At 44.2% G+C, this 19,928-nt stretch overlaps 1 protein-coding gene across 3 annotated transcripts in view; it reads right to left on the minus strand.

The window, feature by feature from the left end:
• Positions 1-271: 271 nt before the first annotated feature.
• The window catches only part of WASF3 (WASP family member 3), a 74,290-nt gene continuing 54,633 nt past the window's right edge, over positions 272-19,928 (minus strand). For 2 of the 3 annotated variants that reach the window (XM_043892238.1, XM_043892239.1), the window contains 6 exons: positions 18,087-18,240; positions 14,339-14,456; positions 10,271-10,446; positions 5,994-6,257; positions 4,207-4,574; positions 272-3,348 (listed from right to left, as the gene is read on the minus strand). In XM_043892238.1, the coding sequence (XP_043748173.1) occupies positions 3,191-3,348; positions 4,207-4,574; positions 5,994-6,257; positions 10,271-10,446; positions 14,339-14,456; positions 18,087-18,240 (1,238 nt within the window). In that variant the 3' untranslated portion in view covers positions 272-3,190. Of the gene's footprint in view, positions 3,349-4,206; positions 4,575-5,993; positions 6,258-7,062; positions 7,230-10,270; positions 10,447-14,338; positions 14,457-18,086; positions 18,241-19,928 lie in introns of all 3 variants that reach the window. The other variant, XM_043892240.1, reaches the window with a different exon arrangement.

The raw sequence follows: 19,928 nt of genomic DNA on the forward strand, positions 1-19,928 counted from the left end.
GACTCTGCGACTCCACAGACTGTAGCCTACCAGGCTCTTCCATCCATGGAATTTTCCAGGCACGAGTATTGGAGTGGGTTGCCATTTCCTTCTCTAGGGGATCTTCCCGACCCAGGGATCGAACCCAGGTCTCCCACATTGCAGTCAGATGCTTTACCATCTGAGCCACCAGGGAAAAATGGAAAGGCTAATTAAAAACCCTACCAAGCCCCAATTTCTCCCCCCACCCCAAAAGGTTAACCATACAACACTGCTATAATAAGCAAAACTGTTTAGGGTTAAAAGTGTAATTTTATTTAGATGTTACTTGTACATAATCTATAGTAAGATATACAAACAGATAAAAATTGTTTACCAGGAGGTTTTTCTTTTTTAATACCACTTTAAATTCAGTGTACAACAGCATTGGTAATACTGCAAGGTGACAGACTCTGGTTTAGAAAACAAAAATTACTTGCTACTCTGGCTGATACATTCCCATGAGTCTTCAATGGATGAAAATGTATCATGAATTTCAGCTGCAAATTATTACAAAACTTTCACAATCTAGCCACGTGGTGCTCAGAAAAGATTTCGACATTCTAAAAATTTACTGAAATGAAAATGCTAATTCTCCAACAGTATACTTTTACTGAAGAAAAACGTAAGTGACCAAATCTTATGGTTTTAGTGCTAGACAACAGAAAATTGACTACATCATATGCGTGCAGTTAATGGGTGGTTCTGAGTCTTCTTCTCATCCCTCTGCCTGATCCATGACATGAGAAAAAGCTTGTAAGAAATTAGACTAAACAAAAAAATAAAATAACCTTACAACATAGAGCTTACTTTAAAATGTAAAATCCATAGATAGGAAATATGCATTTAAATGTTTTTCTCCATTTGTCTCGTAAATACTTCTTGAAAATGAAAATGGACAGTTCAAAATAGTCACTTTTTCCTTTTCATGTGCTATCGTATTAGAAAAAGTCTGGATTTCATTTTTAGAATAAATCAGTGCTGAGAAAAATACTGCAAAAAATAATTTAAAATGGATTTTAGTCCTTTTCCATTCTCTTAGAGGCTACATAACACATCAGGGCAAAAGCGTTTTCACTGGTCAGAACATCAAGTTGAAAATAACTTGTTGATTAAACTACAGGAAGACAACCAATACTTAACAGGCTCATGAATATGTATAAAGTGCCACTAATTTTACTGTGATAAGATATAAATAGAAGAAATCCTGACACGGATAGTAGCTTTATGCATTCTCTCCATCCTGAGGACAGAAGGGACATTACAAAAAAAAATAACAAAACAAAGATTTACCAAACATAGGTTCTAGAAGGACACAGATGCTTCCGTATCCAAAAGTAACAGTAAAGACAAAATACTGTAAGAAAGACAAAATATGACCACAATTGGTAAAAGTCCCAAGAAAAATGCCAACACAGCTGGCCTCTGCACTGGAGAAAAAGAAATTAAAAGAGAGGAACTGGGGAGTTGATTAATAACTACTTAGAGGCAACACAACATGGTGATGAGCTCCAACAAGCGTGTGCCTGAACAGCTGGTTTTAGCTGAAAAGACTCAGAGACAACCTTGGCCTGGGCACTTGGAAACAAGGGTAATACAGATCTGAGGCTCTTCTCGAGTTCCAACCTAGGTGACTCAAGGCCCGTCAGGCAGCCCTTACAGGATGACTGTGACCTTCCACAGCCCGTGTGTGTCCTTCAGGGACACAGACGTGATGGTGGGAGCAGCGGCTTCCTGGGGAGAACTCAGCAACAACACCCCCCACCCCCGGCAGTCAGGGTCCTGCTGACATCCTACCGTCCACCCAAACATCTCTGTTTTAGCCACAGATGCCTTGGTCACAACTGAGCATCACCAGGACCCGAGGCGCATGTGGCAGAGAAGGCAGACCTGCTCTGGGGTAAAGTGTCTTTGTACATCTGTGAAGCTGCACCTGAGATCAAAGCCTGGGGTGTTTTTTTCTTCCAAACAAACAGTTCACCTTCACCCAGCATTACAGAATCTAAGTTCTCATTCACGAGTTTCCTAGCAGTTTGTCCTGACCCGCTCAGGCTCACCTGTCATCACGTGGGAAGGGACAAGGAAGGGTTGACCCTCCCCCGGGGTACCTGGTCAAGCATGGTGTGCTGACAACTGGGTAGGAGAGGAACCCGTGCGCTTTGAGGGCTGAGTCCCTAACTGGCCACAGCACCAGGGAAGGCAAAAAAGATGCGACAGTCTCCTCTCACCCAAATGAAGCTCTCAGAACTCAAGACCAGGTGGGGCCAGGTGCCACCTGGAGCCTTCGCTGTGGCTCCAAGGCCTCCACGTGGCCCGCCTGGGATGTGGTTCCAGGAGAGAGGTTGTACAGGCCCTGCTCCCAGGTCCGTGTGGGCTGGTTCCCCAGCTCCAGGGGCCGCTGAGGGTGCTGAGTGCACCCCCGCCCCCGACAACCCCAAAGGAAAAAGAGCTGTTCTCCACTTCCCTTCCTACTGCGCTGCTGAAACCTCCTACAGAAACCACCAGCGAGCACTGACTCTGTGAATGCCTGCGAGGGATCCTGCCTGAGAAGGGCCAAGTTCACATTTCACAAGGTCAGCAGAGAAAATGAGGTTCTTCAACAGAGCCTCCAGATTGACAGAGGCCGCCGGGCCATGATAGTGCAAGCTCAGACAGCTGAGTCTCCTACTTGTCAAATCTTTCTCTCGAGAATCAACTTCTTGTGAAACACATTTTCTTTTTTTCTTTTTAAAAAAGTGGAAAACAATATCGCTTACTGATCGGAAGACACTGGTCTGTCGCACAGTTGTGAATCTCGCAGACACCTGACAACAGGCAGCTTCACAAACACACAGCAAGTCTGCAGGATTTTCACGATCAAGGAGCGTGAACCCAAACGGCACTGAACGGGTTTGTGGCCGAGAGAAAGAAGCAAGAGGCTGTTCTCAGGACGATGCGATAGTTACAGCGTTATTTCCTCATGTGCCGCGCGGTTTGCTATGTTTAGTGGCACTTAAGTATTACACAGTAAATACTGAAAAAACCCAGAAGTTTTGGATGTGCAAAAGCAATCTCACATTATTGATACAAAAGTGGCTAAGCTACGGGATTATAATACCACTATCTGGGTGCTGGGACCACTGACATCGTCAACACGCCCCCCCGGCCCGGCCCGGCCCGCTGGGAGCCCGTCTCAGTCGGACCAGTCGTTCTCATCGAACTCCGAGTCGTCGTCCGAGTCGCTGTACTCGACGGCGATGCGCCGGGACAGGATGGTGGCCACGTCGTTGCCCACCGGCTCGCGCTTGGCCTCCTGCTCCCGCTGCTCCTGCACCTTCTTCAGCTGAATCCCTAGAGACACGAGACGCGGCTCAGAACGCAATCCCTCTGCCCGCTCCGATGAAACAGAGATGGACCAGCAAGCCTGTTAGACTTTTTTTGGCCTACTGACGCTACAATGAAATGTTTTAGAAACTGGAGGGGAAATGCTTGGGAAATAGATGTTCCAGGACCAAGAAGAAAAATAAAATGTATAGAAGCCGTGACATTCCTTAAGCGATGTGTTGAAATGTAAGACAGACAGCTAACGATTCCAGAGCACATGAGCACTGAGAGAGAACTTTCTAGAGCAGCACAGCCCACCAAGGTAGCCACTGGCCACCAGACGCTGTTTCAAGGTTTCCAGTGGCCCCCTGCACTGGGACAGTTGTGCCAACATGAGTGTTTCCATCATGAAGACCATACTCCTGGATGGCCTGCAGCTCACTAGCACATCAAACTAAAAATATGAAAAGTCTAAGATAAGACACATCCTAGATATGAAAAACTAGATCACTGACAGGAGCTAATTTTCTTTTATTTATACTTCTGACCTTAAGTATAAGATGGAGTGAAAGAAGTATAAGTAAGTTTAAAGTATAAGTAAGTATAAAAAATATAAGTAAGATGGAGTGAAAAACAGAAGATCCAATTAATTGATGATCATTTTTATAACCTATTTCTAGTCAAGTAAAGCTTTCCTGAATTCTCAGTGCTTTATCACCATGTTTACTTGGCACTGAAAAAACACATCCACTGTTTAAAAAAAAAAAAGGAAAACCAAATGCAGCTCCTGTCACCCTCTCCTAAAGGCCATCTGGTGGAGGCTGGAGCTGATGGAAGCCGAGGAGGCCATGGCTGGTGGGCCGCTGTCCTGGGACAGGCACTCACCCATCCGGATGGCGGCGAGCAGGTCGCTGCGGGCATCGCTGACCGGCGGCTGCGCGGCCTCCTGCCTCTTGGCCTCGGCCCCCGGGGGGGCGTGCATTGGGGAGGAGGAGAGCGAGGAGCCGGCACCTGGAGGGCCAGGCGGGGGCGGCGGGGGGCCCGGGGGCGGCGGGGCCGTGACCACAAGCCCACCCGAGGGAGGGTGGGGAGGGCCGGCATAGGTGGAGCCGGCGGAGGCAGGGAAGGGGGGCTGCAGGGGCATCTGGAGGGGGCAGACGAAAGCAGTTTGTGCGGAGGGGATCACGGGCGGGGGCGGGGGCGGCGGGGGTCCTGAGGGGCTGTAATACTCCGTGATCTGAGCCGGCAGAATCCTGGCAGAGACAGGAAGCAGAGAGTCACTAGAGAGCAAAGGGCAGTCCCATCCTTGGAGGGTCTCCCCCACCTTGGAGACAGCGCCCCCCCAGACACTGCACACGCTGTCATGTGAAACACTGCAGGACACAAATAACCGTGCTTTGGACCACAGGTCATCACAAGTCACTGTGATGGGACTCGAGATGGTCCGCTGACGTGCACCAAGTGATAACCACCAGAAAAGGGGACGTTTGTGGAGCGCTGGACAGCTGACTGCAGCGTGAAGAAAGCAGGACAGGGCATCCTTACATGGGGCATCTCAGGAAAGGGGCTTGGGAGGGTTCTGAGGCCAATCAGATTGGCAAATTCTGTGTTTTACATCCCGTCCCCATGGAAATTCCCCAAAGCCCACAAAGCCCATCAGAACATCCAAAGCTTCGAAACCCCTCCAGCCAAGAAACCTGCAGGGTTCTACTTAGCCGAGAGTTTTCCAAACCAACTGGACCACAGACTCTCTCTGCCTGACACTTGGAGCCTTGGAACACTCTGTGGGAACCCTGAGTTACAGAGAACCAACTGCAGGGACTGTCTAAGACCCTGCGGTCGGAGAGAAAACTCCTGGGGGCTGAGGGATGTACGTTTAGAGTGTCACCCTTACTGCTCCACAGTGGAGAAAACCCTGTCCGTGGAAACACGTGTTCAAATTCCCTAGGTGCTGACTAGGAGGGACTAACTCTTGAAAGACTAAGCTTAAAGCCGAAAAGACCGCTTACCAAAACACAGGCGGTGCTTAACTTAACAAGCCCTTAACATGAGGATCACTTTTTTAGGAGATGTTTGAACTTTTCCCAAATAACACAAAACAAGAGGACCTGGTGGCAGAATAGTATTTGGGTACCCAGAGGTCAGGGTTACATACATCCAAGTCTAAGAAGTCCTGTGTTGCATATTATCGTTTTCTCCTTTGAAATGTGAATTCTCTGGAGCATTTGTGACATGCTGGTCACAAAACTGGCATGTCGTCCTTTGTCAAGGCCCTGCCTCAGCCATTCAAACATAAAGGTAACGTGTGTTCACAAACATAGACACAAACCTGAGGCTTGTGTGTAATAAAAGGGGAGTGGCGTGACCCTGCCTTTCCTAACACAGAGTTTCTCATAACAGATGGAATCTGCACCCGCTCATTCCTGGCTTCATCCTGGCCTCCAGAGTTTGGCTCAGGGTTCAGTGTTAGTCACTCAGTTGTGTCCAACTCTTTGTGGCCCCATGGACTGTAGCCCACCAGGCTCCTCTGTCTACAGAATTCCCCAGGCAAGAATTCTGGAGTGGGTTGCCATTTCCTTCTCCAGGTTATTCAGTGACAATTCCTCATCACCCATCCACAACACCCCCAAGCAATGGCGAGCCCCAGAGCAAGCCCAGGATGGGGTATTTACCCGTAGTCGGCTGGGGCCACGGGCGCGGGGGCCTGGGGGCCCTCCGCAGCCTGCGGCGGGGGCGGCGGGGGCTGCTGGGGCCTGTTCAGGGCCAGGTGTCGGGCCGAGGCCGATGGGGGCCGGAACTCATGCTCGGGGGCCTGGGCTGCCGGCCCATGGGGAGGCGCGTCACCTGCTCCGTAGGAAGGGGTCCCAGGCTGCGGGTGCAGAGAGTGGTTGGGGGTGGCCGGGTACGAGTAATCCGTGACATCCGATGCGTGGGACCTGAGGGCCAGAGCCAGGGGTGGGAGAAAGTGGCGTCAGTTAAGAAGACTTCCCCCCCAACCAGGCATCAGCGTACATTTAAATCTGAACACGGCCAAGGCACAGAAATCACACGCTTATTCCCTGTACTATCGACAAGGTCGAGGCCCATAAGAGCTTCCAAGCACAATGCAATCATGACTTTAGCGGCAAAGCTCCAGGGTTACGTGGTTTCAGAGCCACAGCTGTGATGTGCGCGGTCAGACAGACGGACAAGCGGCAGACAGCACAGCCCCTTCACAGCATCGCAGCAGACACGTTTGTAAGACAGGAGCCTCCAAGACAGGGCGTTGAACTTGAAAACGGCATCCAAGGTGGAAGATTTCAGTGGCGATTAAACTGACAGCATATAACTAGACCTTAACAAACGGCAGATGAATCAAAAAAAAAAATGAACCGTAAGAACAGAGAAAAAAGTCAAGAATGCAGTGAGTGGTAGTTTTCTTGAACAGGAGAAATGTATTTATGGCCAAAAGAGAGAGAGAAGGAACACAGTGCTGCAGGCAGAAGCCCTCTTGCTGCCTCCAAGGCCCGAGGGAGAGAGAAACTCTGAAAGGATGCACACATCTCCGTGTTAGTCGGCAGAGTTCAGAAGGGTGCTGGGACCCTGGGGGTACCGCTGGGGGCGGGGAGGGCTGGGCAGCGCCGCAGGGCGTTAGTCACCCGGGTTATGGGACGTGTGGTCAGTACAGGGCAGGGCATCCTCTCGTGACGCCGAAGCGGGGGGCCACGGGGGCTGGAACCCGGAGCAAGCGGAACCACAAACCCGGCGGGCGTCCTGGGCTCTGCCGCGCCCCCTGCCTGCTGCAGCCTCCTCGCGTCACTCATGAACTCAATGCCCATCTTCCTTCTCTCCCACTCTTCTCTTCTGGTCCTGACTTTTCTCACACTTATCTGCTGGCTTCTGTTGGGATTCAGCTTGTGTCTCTCTCTCTGAAGGGAAGAGGCAAACACACGTCGGGTCTTTGGAATTCAGACAGCAGCTTCCCTGGGACATCACTGCGTAGAAAAGTTCTCTAAATGGCAGAAAGACTACTGTTTTTGTTTTTTTTCCTTTTTTCTTCCCTAATTGCAGTATAAACATAACTTGAAACTCACTTCCTTTTTCCCTAACTGCAGTATAAACTGTACATTATGGTGTGCATACGACTGTCTTTTGAATTATGCCAACTGTTGGCAAGGGAGTTAAAAATATTTTCATTGGGGGAACAATCTGACCTGTTTTTAGTTTTAGCAAATTTTAAAAATGTAAATACCTGAAACTCTGGATTCCCTGATGATGAGGGCGTGACCCCATGTGGGGAACTGTGTCATAGCCGGGGTACAACTTTCTAAAGGAAACAAACTCATCTACAGGCTACGGACTGCTTCTGATGGGGCGAGGAGCCGGGGCTGGAAATACCCTGGCACAATTCAGAGCTCTGTTCTGTAAGGTGCGGGGTGATACAGGAGGCCATGGAGGACAAAACTCAATGGAGGACAGAAGTGAGCAGGACATGCCCAATGTCGGGAATTACAGCAGGAGAGCCTGGGGGGCAGGGCTCTGTGATGGTGGTGGGGTGGAGTGGAGAGGGGGCTGACTGGTCACTCCAAGTGTCACTGCCCCTGTTCAGGGGACACCGGTGGACTGGACAAGAGATGAGAAGGAGGGTGACCGCTGAGCGAAAAGGACCCCCCAACAGGAAGTCAGAATCAGGCCCAGGATTCATGGCACCAGTGTGGGCCCGGGCGGGTGGTCCTAAAGCTGCAGGGGCACCAGGAGCTATCTGTTAGGGGAAAGAGAATGTAGAGGAGTGAAGAAAAGATGGGACAGGAGAAGTGTCAGCAGTGGAGACTCAGTGGGAGAAGCGAATGAAGCCCTCGGGGTTCTGCGGGAGGGCAGGGTCGAGTGTCTGCGACACAAGGTCAGGCAGCTGCAATACCCAGAACAGGGTGAGGAAGGGGGAGGACAGGGGCCAGGGGGCACCCTGCTTCCTGATCGATGGGGGGAGCGGGGGACAAGCATTTCATCCAGGCTCATCCTAAATGTACCCTTAGAATCAAACCATTCCTGATGATCTACAAAGAGAGTGAAAACTTATCATTAGTTTGTGTGATGAGCTGAAAATGTATTACTTACAAGAACAAATTATATACATACCATCAAACTTAAAGCTCAAATTTCCCTCAGTTACCCTGAGTACATCCATTAAAAACCACGTTTCTAAATAACACTTCAAACAGGAATGTGTGAAAGTCGCTCAGTTGTGTTTGACTGTTTGCAACCCCATGGACTGTAGCCCACCAGGCTCCTCTGTCCATGGGATTCTCCAGGCAAGAATACTGGAGTGGGTAGCCATTCCCTTCTCCAGGGGCTCTTCCCAACCCAGGAATTGGCCCAGGTCTCCCACACTGCAGGCGATTCTTTATTCTCTGAGTCACCAGAGAAGCCCAGAAATATGAGACATTATAAAGTCAAAAGGTAAATAACACAGGGCAGACTTCAATTTCATTAAGTAAAAAATATACACATGTACAGAAAAAAGACCAAAAAAAGAAATACACTAAAATGCAAAAACAGTGATTTCTCTGGTAATAGGATTATGAATAATTTTTTCCAAATATAAAAATTTAATCTTATTTTATAATAAGAAAACTGTTACACTTTCATAAAATAAAAAATATCCGAAATAATTTAAGGGCTATAATCCATCAATTTTATACCCAGCATGGCACAGTCTAATCTCAGATTCCGGAATGAATATCGATTAATTCAACTGAGAGATTTTTAAAAAGTCATTTTTCCATCTGTACCTATGGAAAGAGTTATGTATGGAATATTACAAAGTATATGTTTTACACGAATAAACAGTCACAGCTTAGCTGGAGAAAACCGAACAGCAGATGTGACATCCTGGGAGCTGTCAAGTTCATGTACTTCTCACCCAAAGAACTATGAGCAGAAGTGTATCTTCAGTCTTAACCTTCTACAGAGATAAACTGACACAAAGACTAAAACTTGAGGCTACAGCTCAGTTCAAGCTGCAGGAATTGTCAAATCATTACCTGTTAACAGCTTGTATAGAAAAATCTAGACGCTGCAGTGACCGGCAGCCCTTGTGGGATAAGTGTATTTATGGGAACTATACCCACCAAACATTAAGCATCTTCTGTACGTCAGACTGAGCTAACCACGGAGGTTAATACACATTTCTTAAAACACAGATTTAATGCAAGGTCCAGGTTACTGCTGATGTAAGAATCCTCCATTCACATTTTTAAATGCCGATGGAAGAGCCCACCTTTACAGAAGCAAAAATATGAAATTAACTGTAAATTACAATTACTGGTCAGTTCTTCCTGTCCAGTGAAGCCCTTTCAGGATAAATGCTGCTTAGTGACCATGTCTTTCACATCTGCAAGAAAACAGCTTTACTGAATTGCTAACAATCTTTTAAAATAAATTCCTAAGAGAATTCTCCTCCTGCAATTAGAATACATAAGATTAGCGAACTGAAGGGGGGAAAAAAAAACTTTGTTCATCCCTTTTGGAAAGGTTATCAAAAAGAAAAATGAAGTTATTCCTTGATCACATCAATCACTACCTACAATCGTTTCAGATACCAAGTGGCAAAGGAAAAGCAAAATTCTAAGCAAAAGAGGCAGAGAAAGAATGAAAGGATTATCAAAATGAAAATGCCAGTCATGGGCAGGTACTAAGCCCAAATTCAGAATCGAGGTTAAAACAGTACATCTAGATTAATCAAATGATTAAGTGAAGTCACAGATGGAAAATGATGCAAAGTAACCCAACATCAAACAAAACTAAAGTATTATTTCAAACTCAAAACATACACAACACTCATCTTTAAGGGAAGTTTGGACACACACTGTGGACCACAAAGACACAAAGCTGTGCTCCATTTCCACTTACGGGAAGCCGGGCCCACTCGCCCTCACAAAGCATGCACGCGCGCGCGCACACACACACACACCTAGTGTCTGGGGACAAGGATCCTTCAGAAGACGCTCCGTGGTGTGTGCTCTGGGATAACCTGGTGTCGGGTCTAAGCTCTTTGTCATACGCCATCATATTCCATTCTTGGCGCCTGTTTCTGGCTTTTCTAACCTTTTTCACCTCCCGGGTTGTGCCATCTATACGCTTTTGCTCCTGACGTCCGAGGAGGAAGGCAAGTGTGCCGAGACAGAGGGAAGGAAAAGAGCGGGTTAGTGCGGTTGCCACGGCAGCGGTGAGGCAGGGGTGCAGACAGGGTGGGCCCCTTTCCATCACTCCCGGGTCGAGAACCTCCTGACACCCTCGCCCAACTCAGACCCAACCAAGAGAACAGAAACCTACTGATTTAACACCAACGTGTAAAAGTTACTGTGCTGCAGTTTCAAGAATTGCTTACCATCATTTTTGGTTAAGAATTCTCACTTCACTAAGATGGAGCTTCTTTTCAGTGTACGATACTTCTAGATCTATTTTATACACACGAAATACCTGCCCGCTCCATGCAGAGACATCGTTTCCCACCCTTATACTGCTCTGACTTGTTAATGTATAATTATCTGTCACAAAATAATTTTAAGTGCTCAGTTTCAAAAGGATTATTTCAGAATATTTGAGCGAACCCTGCAACTAGCTTAACACAAACTAAAAAGGAGCTGAGAACTTACCTTCCCTCTCACTCCTGCTCCAGATCTACTTTGCCAGTAAAAATGTCTTCAATAAATAACTTGGGTCCTATGCAGGTGCTTTTTTAAAGGTGAGGACACTGCTTCCATGAGTGTTTATATGTCCTTCCTGCTCCCCTCGTGAAATCTGACGATCTTCGGGAAACTGATCTATGAGCCTTTAAGTCCTACGCCCCCCCTTACAGCCCCTCCACACACGGCTCTGCAATGAACAAATCCAGGTAACAAGATGTTCACTACGGCTGAGGCACCTGCCAAGCCCGGACGGTACGAATGGCAAACAAAAGAGGACAGGTATCTGCCCTCATGGGGCTTGTGGTCTCACCCAAGCCGAACTCCTAACTGTCAATGGAAAGGAACCATTAAAAATTATATTTTAAAATTTTAAATGAAGATAATGCCTAATAAAAAGAGCGATAATCTTCATGACTGGAGGAGCCCTGTTAGGGGCATAAACTGGTCCAGTCCTGAGAGGGTCAAGAGCAAGAGGGTGGCACCTTTCAAAATTTTAAGTCCACGCTGCACTGCTGGGAACTGACCCTGAAGAAATATGTGCCCCGGAGTACAGGTACCCCCTACAGTGCTGTGTTAGTGACAGTTTAGAAGCAACCTAAATACTCATTAATTTATTAACTGGTAAATAGCTTATGAAGCATCCAAACTTTGGAATATGATACAACTCCTAAGAAGAACAAAGCATATCTTTATTATATCACGGTATGGATCTGTCTGTATCTGTGTATGCAGGTCAATTCCAGGGATAAAAAATACTTTGTGAAGTGTGTACACCTGTATTATGAATGCAGAGCTGTTACCAGAGGGCAGTTATGCCTGGGCAAGGGAGAAACTCACCCCCAAATTTTCTAAACGCATGTGTTTACTTCAGGATGGGTTAGGCATTTTACAACTGGCGTGTATTGTCTGAATGCTTTTAACACCAAGAGAAAGAAAAGGAAGGTGATTTCTCTGGATTCCAACATACCTCCTGCTTGAGAGTCACTGTCTTCGACTAATTAATAGCTATCACCCTACTTTTAAGAGGTGAATGCTGACATGGGTAGGGACAAGTGTAGTGGTATCTGCCACTCTCTTTACAATGGCTCAGCCTCCAATCTACCCATCAATGCTCAACTCACATTCACACACACACACACACACGCTGACTATGACATAACATTGACCCTGACACACCTGCACCTGACTACACCGCCTACATGAAGACCCCAAGGCTGTCCCCAGCTCCTTTTTACCCCAGGATGATTTCAGCTGCTGCTACTTAGAATGCTCCTCCATCCTGAAGCCCCACCACCCCCTCACACACACTCACTCCGCTCAGCCAGCCTCCTCTGCAGCCAGCCTGCATCTCAGGCACAGGCCTCCTCCACTCTCCATGTCCTCCTCGCAGTCACCTCGCCTCCTGCTGCCACCTTCCCCAAAGCCACCCGATCCCTCACTTTCCAGCTCTGCAACTTCAGCCTGACACCAACGTCGTTATTTGCACGACTTAAATGTTTTTACACCAACAAATGAAGGAAATTTCATGTTCAGAGACAACGGATGTCTTCTCCCCAAATTTGCTAAACTAATTCTTCTTTCAGATGGGCTTGTCCATTCCAAATGAGAGTGTGACTTCTGGGGTTTCTAGATTCCTGGGAAATGAAGGCTACCTTGCCTCGTTTTCTGTTCCTATAGAAAGCAGATTTTGTATTAAAAATTTCAAATTTCTTTCCCTCTTTATGAGTTCCAGAGGATGGCATGACTTTTTTTAATGTCTGTTTCCTCTACTCGACTCTCATCTCCATGAGGGTGATAGTCCTTTCTTTTACATCACAGCCTTTAGAAGGCATTCAAAAAAGAACCATTATACAAATGAGTGAAGGAGAAACTCTCATCAGAATTTTATGCGTTTGAGGCACAAAGGATGAGACAAAACCACCAAGGAAGTGACAATTCTGTACACACCGTAATCACACACAATCAACTGAGACTGCTTTCCCCTGAAGAACAATGGCAGAAAAGTTAAATATTTTTGCCAAAATGAACACTGCTGCTTCGAGGGAATTCTGGGAGGCCATTTTAAAGGAGGCATGCTGTAAAGGAGAGAACTTGTAAAGTCTTGGGGTTCTGCCCTGGTGCCATGAAGAGGTTTGGGGATTCAGATCCACTCCTTCTCCTTTGGAGATACCAGCACCTTCCCATTCTGTACTTCAGTCCTTAGCGGTGTCTCTGCTTGAATATTTCTCCACTTGAACACCCAGCAACTCTTCCAAGATTCCCCACTAAACTGCCCCAGTGGGAGTCTCCAGGCAAGAATACTGGAGCAGGTTGCCATGCTGTTCTCCAGGGGCTCTTCCCGACCCGGGGAACGAACCTGGGTCTCCTGCATTGCAGGCGGATTCGTTACCACCTGGGCCCCCTGGGGAGCCCCGAGAAGAGCACACAGACAACAATCTGAGAAATTCCCTCCTAGGATTTGAGGTAACATTTCACACCTGCAGTCTGCATGCTCCCTTTCCGAAATCCTGTTTTCAAATCTCAAGTCCTCTTCCATCCTGAGCTGTCACTCCTGCTGCGCCGGTACACCTACGGTGGTCTCCCACTCCCAGGGAGCCAGCCCACAAAATGCTAATAAGCTCTTAACTCACACGCTAGGTGGTCATTGTTTAAAACATTGTTCATATATAAAAGGCTTGGCAAACTAATTGCCTTTGGAGAATTAACTGATTTTCAGTCAGTTAAGTCTAATTTCTGGGCCCCAAAGGCACAATTTTCAAAATAGAAGTTCCTGAACCTGAGGGTGGGTTTGTCCCTCCAAGAGTGTTTGCAAGGCAGGTGCCTCAGTTCTCCTGCCTACGACCACCCCACCAAAGGGAAGCAGCTCATTTTCAGGAAATGCTATCCTCTCAGTGTGCTGACCACACATGCTTTTCCATCTGATACGAACCTCTCTCACCAAGGCCTTAATTACAGTTAGGTGGCAGCCCAACAATTAATACTGTTAAAAATGCCAAAAGCAGACAATTCTAACTGATAGTGGAAGGTTGACTGCTTTATGCAATTTGAAAGTGCAAGAGAAAAGTTATAAAATTCAGTGACAAACAATACTGAAATTTTTGCCACTACTTTTATGAAAGCAAAGCAAGTTTTAGAGAATAAATCAATAGAATTTATTGGCAGTAGTACTGTATTACTGTGTTAGATTGAATGGTATCTTCACGTGAAGAATGCAACCTCTAAAAAAACTTCAGCACAAAACCCAACATGTCAACTGTTTAAAAAATGTACTGATTTTTAAATCTCTAATTTCTAAGCAAGCATCTCAATTACACGTTTATATGAGCATTTCCCCTACTTGAATTCTTTACCTTTTGACGTCTTTTCTCTTTCCTTTTGTCTTCCGTGTCCTGTAACATTTTTTCTTTCCAGAGGTCAAAGAAATAGGAAGGATCAGTATAGAACTTCAGCCCATCCTTCTTATCATCTCTGTAAATCAATGTATTACAAGTCAGGTGGGAATAAAAGGTTGTTAGATATTTTCATATGGGGTAATTATTAATGTTCATTTAAACTCACGAGATAACAGCTGCATGAGAAATCTGAACTATCCTACACTCTCTGAAGTCTCCCAATTTTCCTTATTTGAAAAAAAATGTGTGAACATGCAGTAACAATAGTTTTTTCTAGAATAATTAAATAAAAACTACTCTTGCATATTTAGATTTAGAAAAATGCTACCCAAAATCACAATATAGCTCATAAACAGCAATATTTAATACCACAATTATTTCAAGGTATGTTCTGTTTATTCCAATGGGGGCTACATATAGAGATGGATGGATCTCTTAGCACATATATGTTCACTTCTATTCTGGAGCGACAAGGCTATTTGGATAAAAATTAGCAAGTACTCTTTTTTTAAAAATCAGGTTTGCCCAACATCTATAATTCAATTAGGAAAGAAGCAGAATATTCATGGTGCATAAATGTAACTAGGATAGAAAGTGATGACCTAGATACTTTTCAAATGGAAAGTGAAAGTGTTAGTCACTTAGTCATATCACTTTGCGACCCCTGGGACTGTGACCCGCCAGGTTCCTCTGTCCATGGAACTCTCCAGGCAAGAATACCAGAGTGGGTTGCCATTCCCTTCTCCAGGGTTGTAAACGGAAGTAACTCACAAAGAAAATTCACTTACAGCTATTTAGTTTTCACGAACTGCTATAATTACTATATATTAAAAAATATTTCAAGTCTTTATATGCTACTCATTTATCACAAAGTCAATAAAATGCAGCCAACATGGACCCAAAGTTGTAATATACATCAATAGACAGCAAAGCTCAAAATAATCATGTTAAGAAGTGAACACTCTATCTGCTAATGCTTTAAAAAGAGCATGTGACCTGTATATTACTTTCAAGAGGAAGCAAAACATTTTCACTTAAAGACAGCATTTCAATTAGTCATTTGAGGCATACAGAGAAAGAAAAAAAAATCAGAGAAAATAAGTCTAGGAAAGAGTTTGTGGCCCAGTAGTCAAACAAAGTGACGTGAATTACTTGAGGGAAACTGGTCTTGAAGTTCCTGCTTTGCTGGGTTCTCTAAGCTTCTCAGCATCAAATGATAGACCAGGCTCTCAGGAGGGTGGTCTGGCAGTTCCCTGCCTGAAAGTCGCTAACAAACCAGCACAATTCACTCTGTACTTCAATCTTTAGTTATTTAAAATCCTCTCTCTTCCCAGTTTCCTAAGTGACAAACAACCTGCATTATTGGGATTTTATTAAAAACATTGTTGTGAAAAATATAAACTATTTCCCTAAGATACTACTAGGTCATCAATATAGTTGAGGACATAGAAAAACTGAGCAGCAACTTGCTGCAATTTTAAAATATATAAAATGCATCTTCTTTTTTCCAAAAGTGGAGCTGATACTTTGATGAGGAGTTACTACTTAATGGAACAAATACGTATAATAACTTAAGCAAATGTTAACCTTGACACCAGAATATAAGCAGAAATATTCTATGTTTATCGCAACACTTGACTTTTCATTCACACTGTACTTATTTAAAACTGTGTTGTCACTATCATATTTAAATCCAATTGCAAAAGTTTGTGTTTTTTCCTACCCAAAGTATTTCTGTATTAATAAAAAGTAGATTTGAGTTGGCATGACTATTTTTAAATACACTATTAAAAGACAGTTTTCTTTTCCGTAAAACTGAGTATACACAATATATATGAACATCAATTTATTTTTATGCAATTAAAAATTTTAACCACCACAAAGATCATTTAATCATGATCTTGATTAGTAAATATGAGTGGTTCACTGAGTCTTCTGGGTTTCTTTTCTCCTTTATAACAAAATATTTAGTGAAGTTTCTTAGGAAAATTTTAGTAAGTTCTCATGGCTCTGGGATAAAAAGAGCTGAAACTGCCCCCAGAAAAATGTCTGCTGAACAAGTTAAAAAATTAGATTTCCCACCCCATCTCACCTCTCTAGCTTGTCACAGAGCCACGGTTTGAGTTCCCAGAGTCATATGGCAAATTCCCACTGGCTATCTATTTTACAGACAGTGGAGCGGGAGGCAGGAGAGAGGTTCAAGAGGGAGGGGAAATGTGTACACCTAGGATGGATTCATGCTGATGTACGGCAGAAACCAACACAGTATTACAAAGCAATTATCCTTCAATTAAAAATAAATTTTTAAAAGGTAAAAAAAATAAATTAGGCTTACAATACTACTATTCATTTTTAAGATGAGTATCTAAAGACTCCAGAAACATACACTTGTTTCATAGAAAAATGTGGTATCCTGATCCTCTCCCATCACAGCTTCCATGGAATCCCGATTTCATTTTCTGGAGCATTTTTCTGTCCATGCTGAAGAAAGGGATGCAGTCTGAACAACTACTTTCCTAGCAGAGCTGCAATAAAGGACGGGCCCAAACATTTCCTTTTGCACCCTGAGAAAGGACAGGAATTCAGACCAAGAAAACCCCTGGGCACTGCCTGAGAAGGGCCACTAGACCCAGGAGAGAAGTAATGGAAATGAAGGACTCGGTGAATTCAGGAAGGCTGGGGTACCACCCAGCAGAGCTAATCCTGTGGGACCATGAGGACCACCCCTCACCAGTCTGAGCTCATCAGAGGCTGAGAAGCAAGCTCTACAGAGGGTGAAGATGGGGACGAATTACTTGGGTAGGCCAAAAAGTTCATTTGGGTTTTCCTATAACCGTTCCAAAGACCCAAATGAACCTTTTAGCCAACCCAATACATGAAAACAGGAAAGAACACAGTGATGTGGCAGTAGGTCAGAGAGGAGTTCTAAAGAGCATTTTTAGTGTCTTAATAATAATTTTTGTACAATTTATTTTTCATTCTTTTTCTAGGAAGTTCAGTCCTGATAGTGAGTCCTACCAATTCAAACGAAAGGTTACCTTCTTGATTCTATATTCACTCTTAGAAACCCCAACGCTGCAGAACACACGTTTCTGAATTAAATAACAAACGTCTGCGGGGCTGAAATGCTGAGACAGGTACTTGACTGCATTAGAGATGAATTATGCAACTCCTTTAAACTTGACTTTGAACGTGAGGATCAACACAATCACACACCATTACTATGTAATGTACCCTCCTCTACTCAAGATATCTGCATCTGAAAGCTAACATCAGAGCTCACACTTCCCTTGGTAAGCTTATCTGTATTTTGAAATACTCAAACTTTAGCAACTCTGTAAATCACTAATGTCATCACGGTTGTTTTTGTTGTTGAGTCACCAAAAGTCGACTCTTTTGTGACCCCAAGAACTGTAGCCCGCCAGGCTCCTCTGTCCATGTAATTCTCCAGGCAAGAACCCACTGGAGTGGGTTGTCTTTTCCTTCTCCAGGGCATCTTCCTGACCCAGGGATCGAACCTGTGTCTCCTGCATCGGCAGGCGGGTTCTTTAGCATCTGTGCCATCTGGGAAGCACAATTTCATCGTGGATAATACTGCAATTATTATTCTCAAAGTCTGAAAAGATGTTTTCACCACACTGTCCACCTCTCCCAACTTACTTACCCTAAGAAGCTCTGGTGATACACCTGCACATGGAGGACCTACCTGTACGGTGTAAGGATGTTCAGAGGAGGTGGTTTATCACTCTGGTTGTAAATGTCAGCAACAGGATTAGGAATGCTGTTCTTTGAAACCACCTGCTGGTCTTGGACTGTGGAACTTTTGAAAGCTTTTTTCATGTTGATATCCTGTAGTGACACTGTTTAGAGAAAAGTCCCCCAAGTCGGGTTATGTGGAAATATTCTGAACCGTTTAGAAACAAGTATAATTTGATTCACAATCGTAAACATCTCCTAGAATAGCTGAATATATAACATCTATTCTAGCCGAACAATAGTATCTATCATTGTTCATTTAAAATCATGCTTACTAGTATGCGCAACCCCTACCTCTGATAAACAACAGTTATCTCTACAAATCATGTCTTTCCTTCTTTTGTGGCAATATAATGATTTCATTGAGCCTAATTATGAGTGCATCATTCTTTACCTAAATAGCATTTCTCAGAAATCACACAGGAAAAAAATTATGAGTATAATAGGTATGTAAACACAAAGATTCAGGGTATCCAGGGGGAGGGGACCCATTCAAACAGTTAATACCAGTTTAGTTACAATACATGTGGGAAATGCGTATGTAAAACATACATGAATGTAGAAAGTGCAGTAAGTTTTTCTGACAGCAATATTAAGGAGAAATGGCAAAGCTTTTCAGGACACCTAGAGTCCTGGAAATTAAGGAGCATGATACAACTCTACACTAAGGAGTCTGAGAGAAGCAGGCTAATTACACTCATTTCTTGAGTCTGAACGGCATGCTGCATCTCAGGTATTAACTCATCTGACCTTGACATGACTTTCTGAGGTGGGTGCACAGGCGCATTCACCCACTGGACCAATGAGGCTGACGGTCAGGGGTGTTAAATGACCTTTCCAAGCCTGCCCAACGGAAGAGTGGCAGGATCACATAGAGCATAGATTTCCTGACTTGGTCAAGGATTCTTCTATAGGAATATCCACACCAAGGAAAGTCAAAAGGGAGAATACTGATTGAGAAGGGAATTTAAGGCTATAAAATGTACTGTAGAATCTCAGGATGCTAACCTTTTCCAGGGTAAGTTTTATCACAAGCATCACAACTGCAAGAGCCAACAAAAAGCTGAATAAAGACAAGTAAGTATTTTTAAAATCATTTTTAATACCATTTGAAAAGTATATGATTGATTTAACTCCTTGTCTGAATAGACCCAGTAGCTATTCAAACTTTTCCTTTTAAATAAAAGATATATTTAAAAATCAAATTAAAAAGAGCATGTCTCTAGCTTCCTACTTACTGTTGGAAAAGTAAGAATGTTCCTAACTAATATTAAAATCTCAATGTTCTACGCTTGTTAAATTTTTAGTTCACTAATTTAATTTCGACCTTTGAAACAGGTCTGAAGATAAGAAAATAAGTTTTTTTGAGTGATGAGGGATGAATTTCATAAATAATTACATTTAAAAAAAAACTTTCACTTTTTATTAATACTGCTATTGTAGGCCTAGTAGAAAAATAAGGTGCTAGGATCATTTTAGTGCCAGGAGAGAAACTGTAACTACCTATATAAAGGAAAAATAATTTTTAATCTGAGCATTTTCTTCAAAGTAAATATAAAATGGCACATCTTGATGTGGGGGGACAGTTTTTTTCAGTCTTTTATTTGAAAGAGACAAAAAGTGAAAAATTTTTTAAGGGATTGTTGAATTTTAATTTTTTTTTAAACTATCCCAAATTCAGGGTACATCATCAAAATGACCATCAGTTAACTACACAGCACCTGTGGATATTAACTTTGTTTTAGAGGCCTGAAGCCCTTCATTTCTGGGCAATTAAGTCAGCAGGATCAGC

Source organism: Cervus elaphus, chromosome 30, assembly GCF_910594005.1.
Source record: "Cervus elaphus chromosome 30, mCerEla1.1, whole genome shotgun sequence".
Classification (NCBI taxonomy): domain Eukaryota; kingdom Metazoa; phylum Chordata; class Mammalia; order Artiodactyla; family Cervidae; genus Cervus; species Cervus elaphus.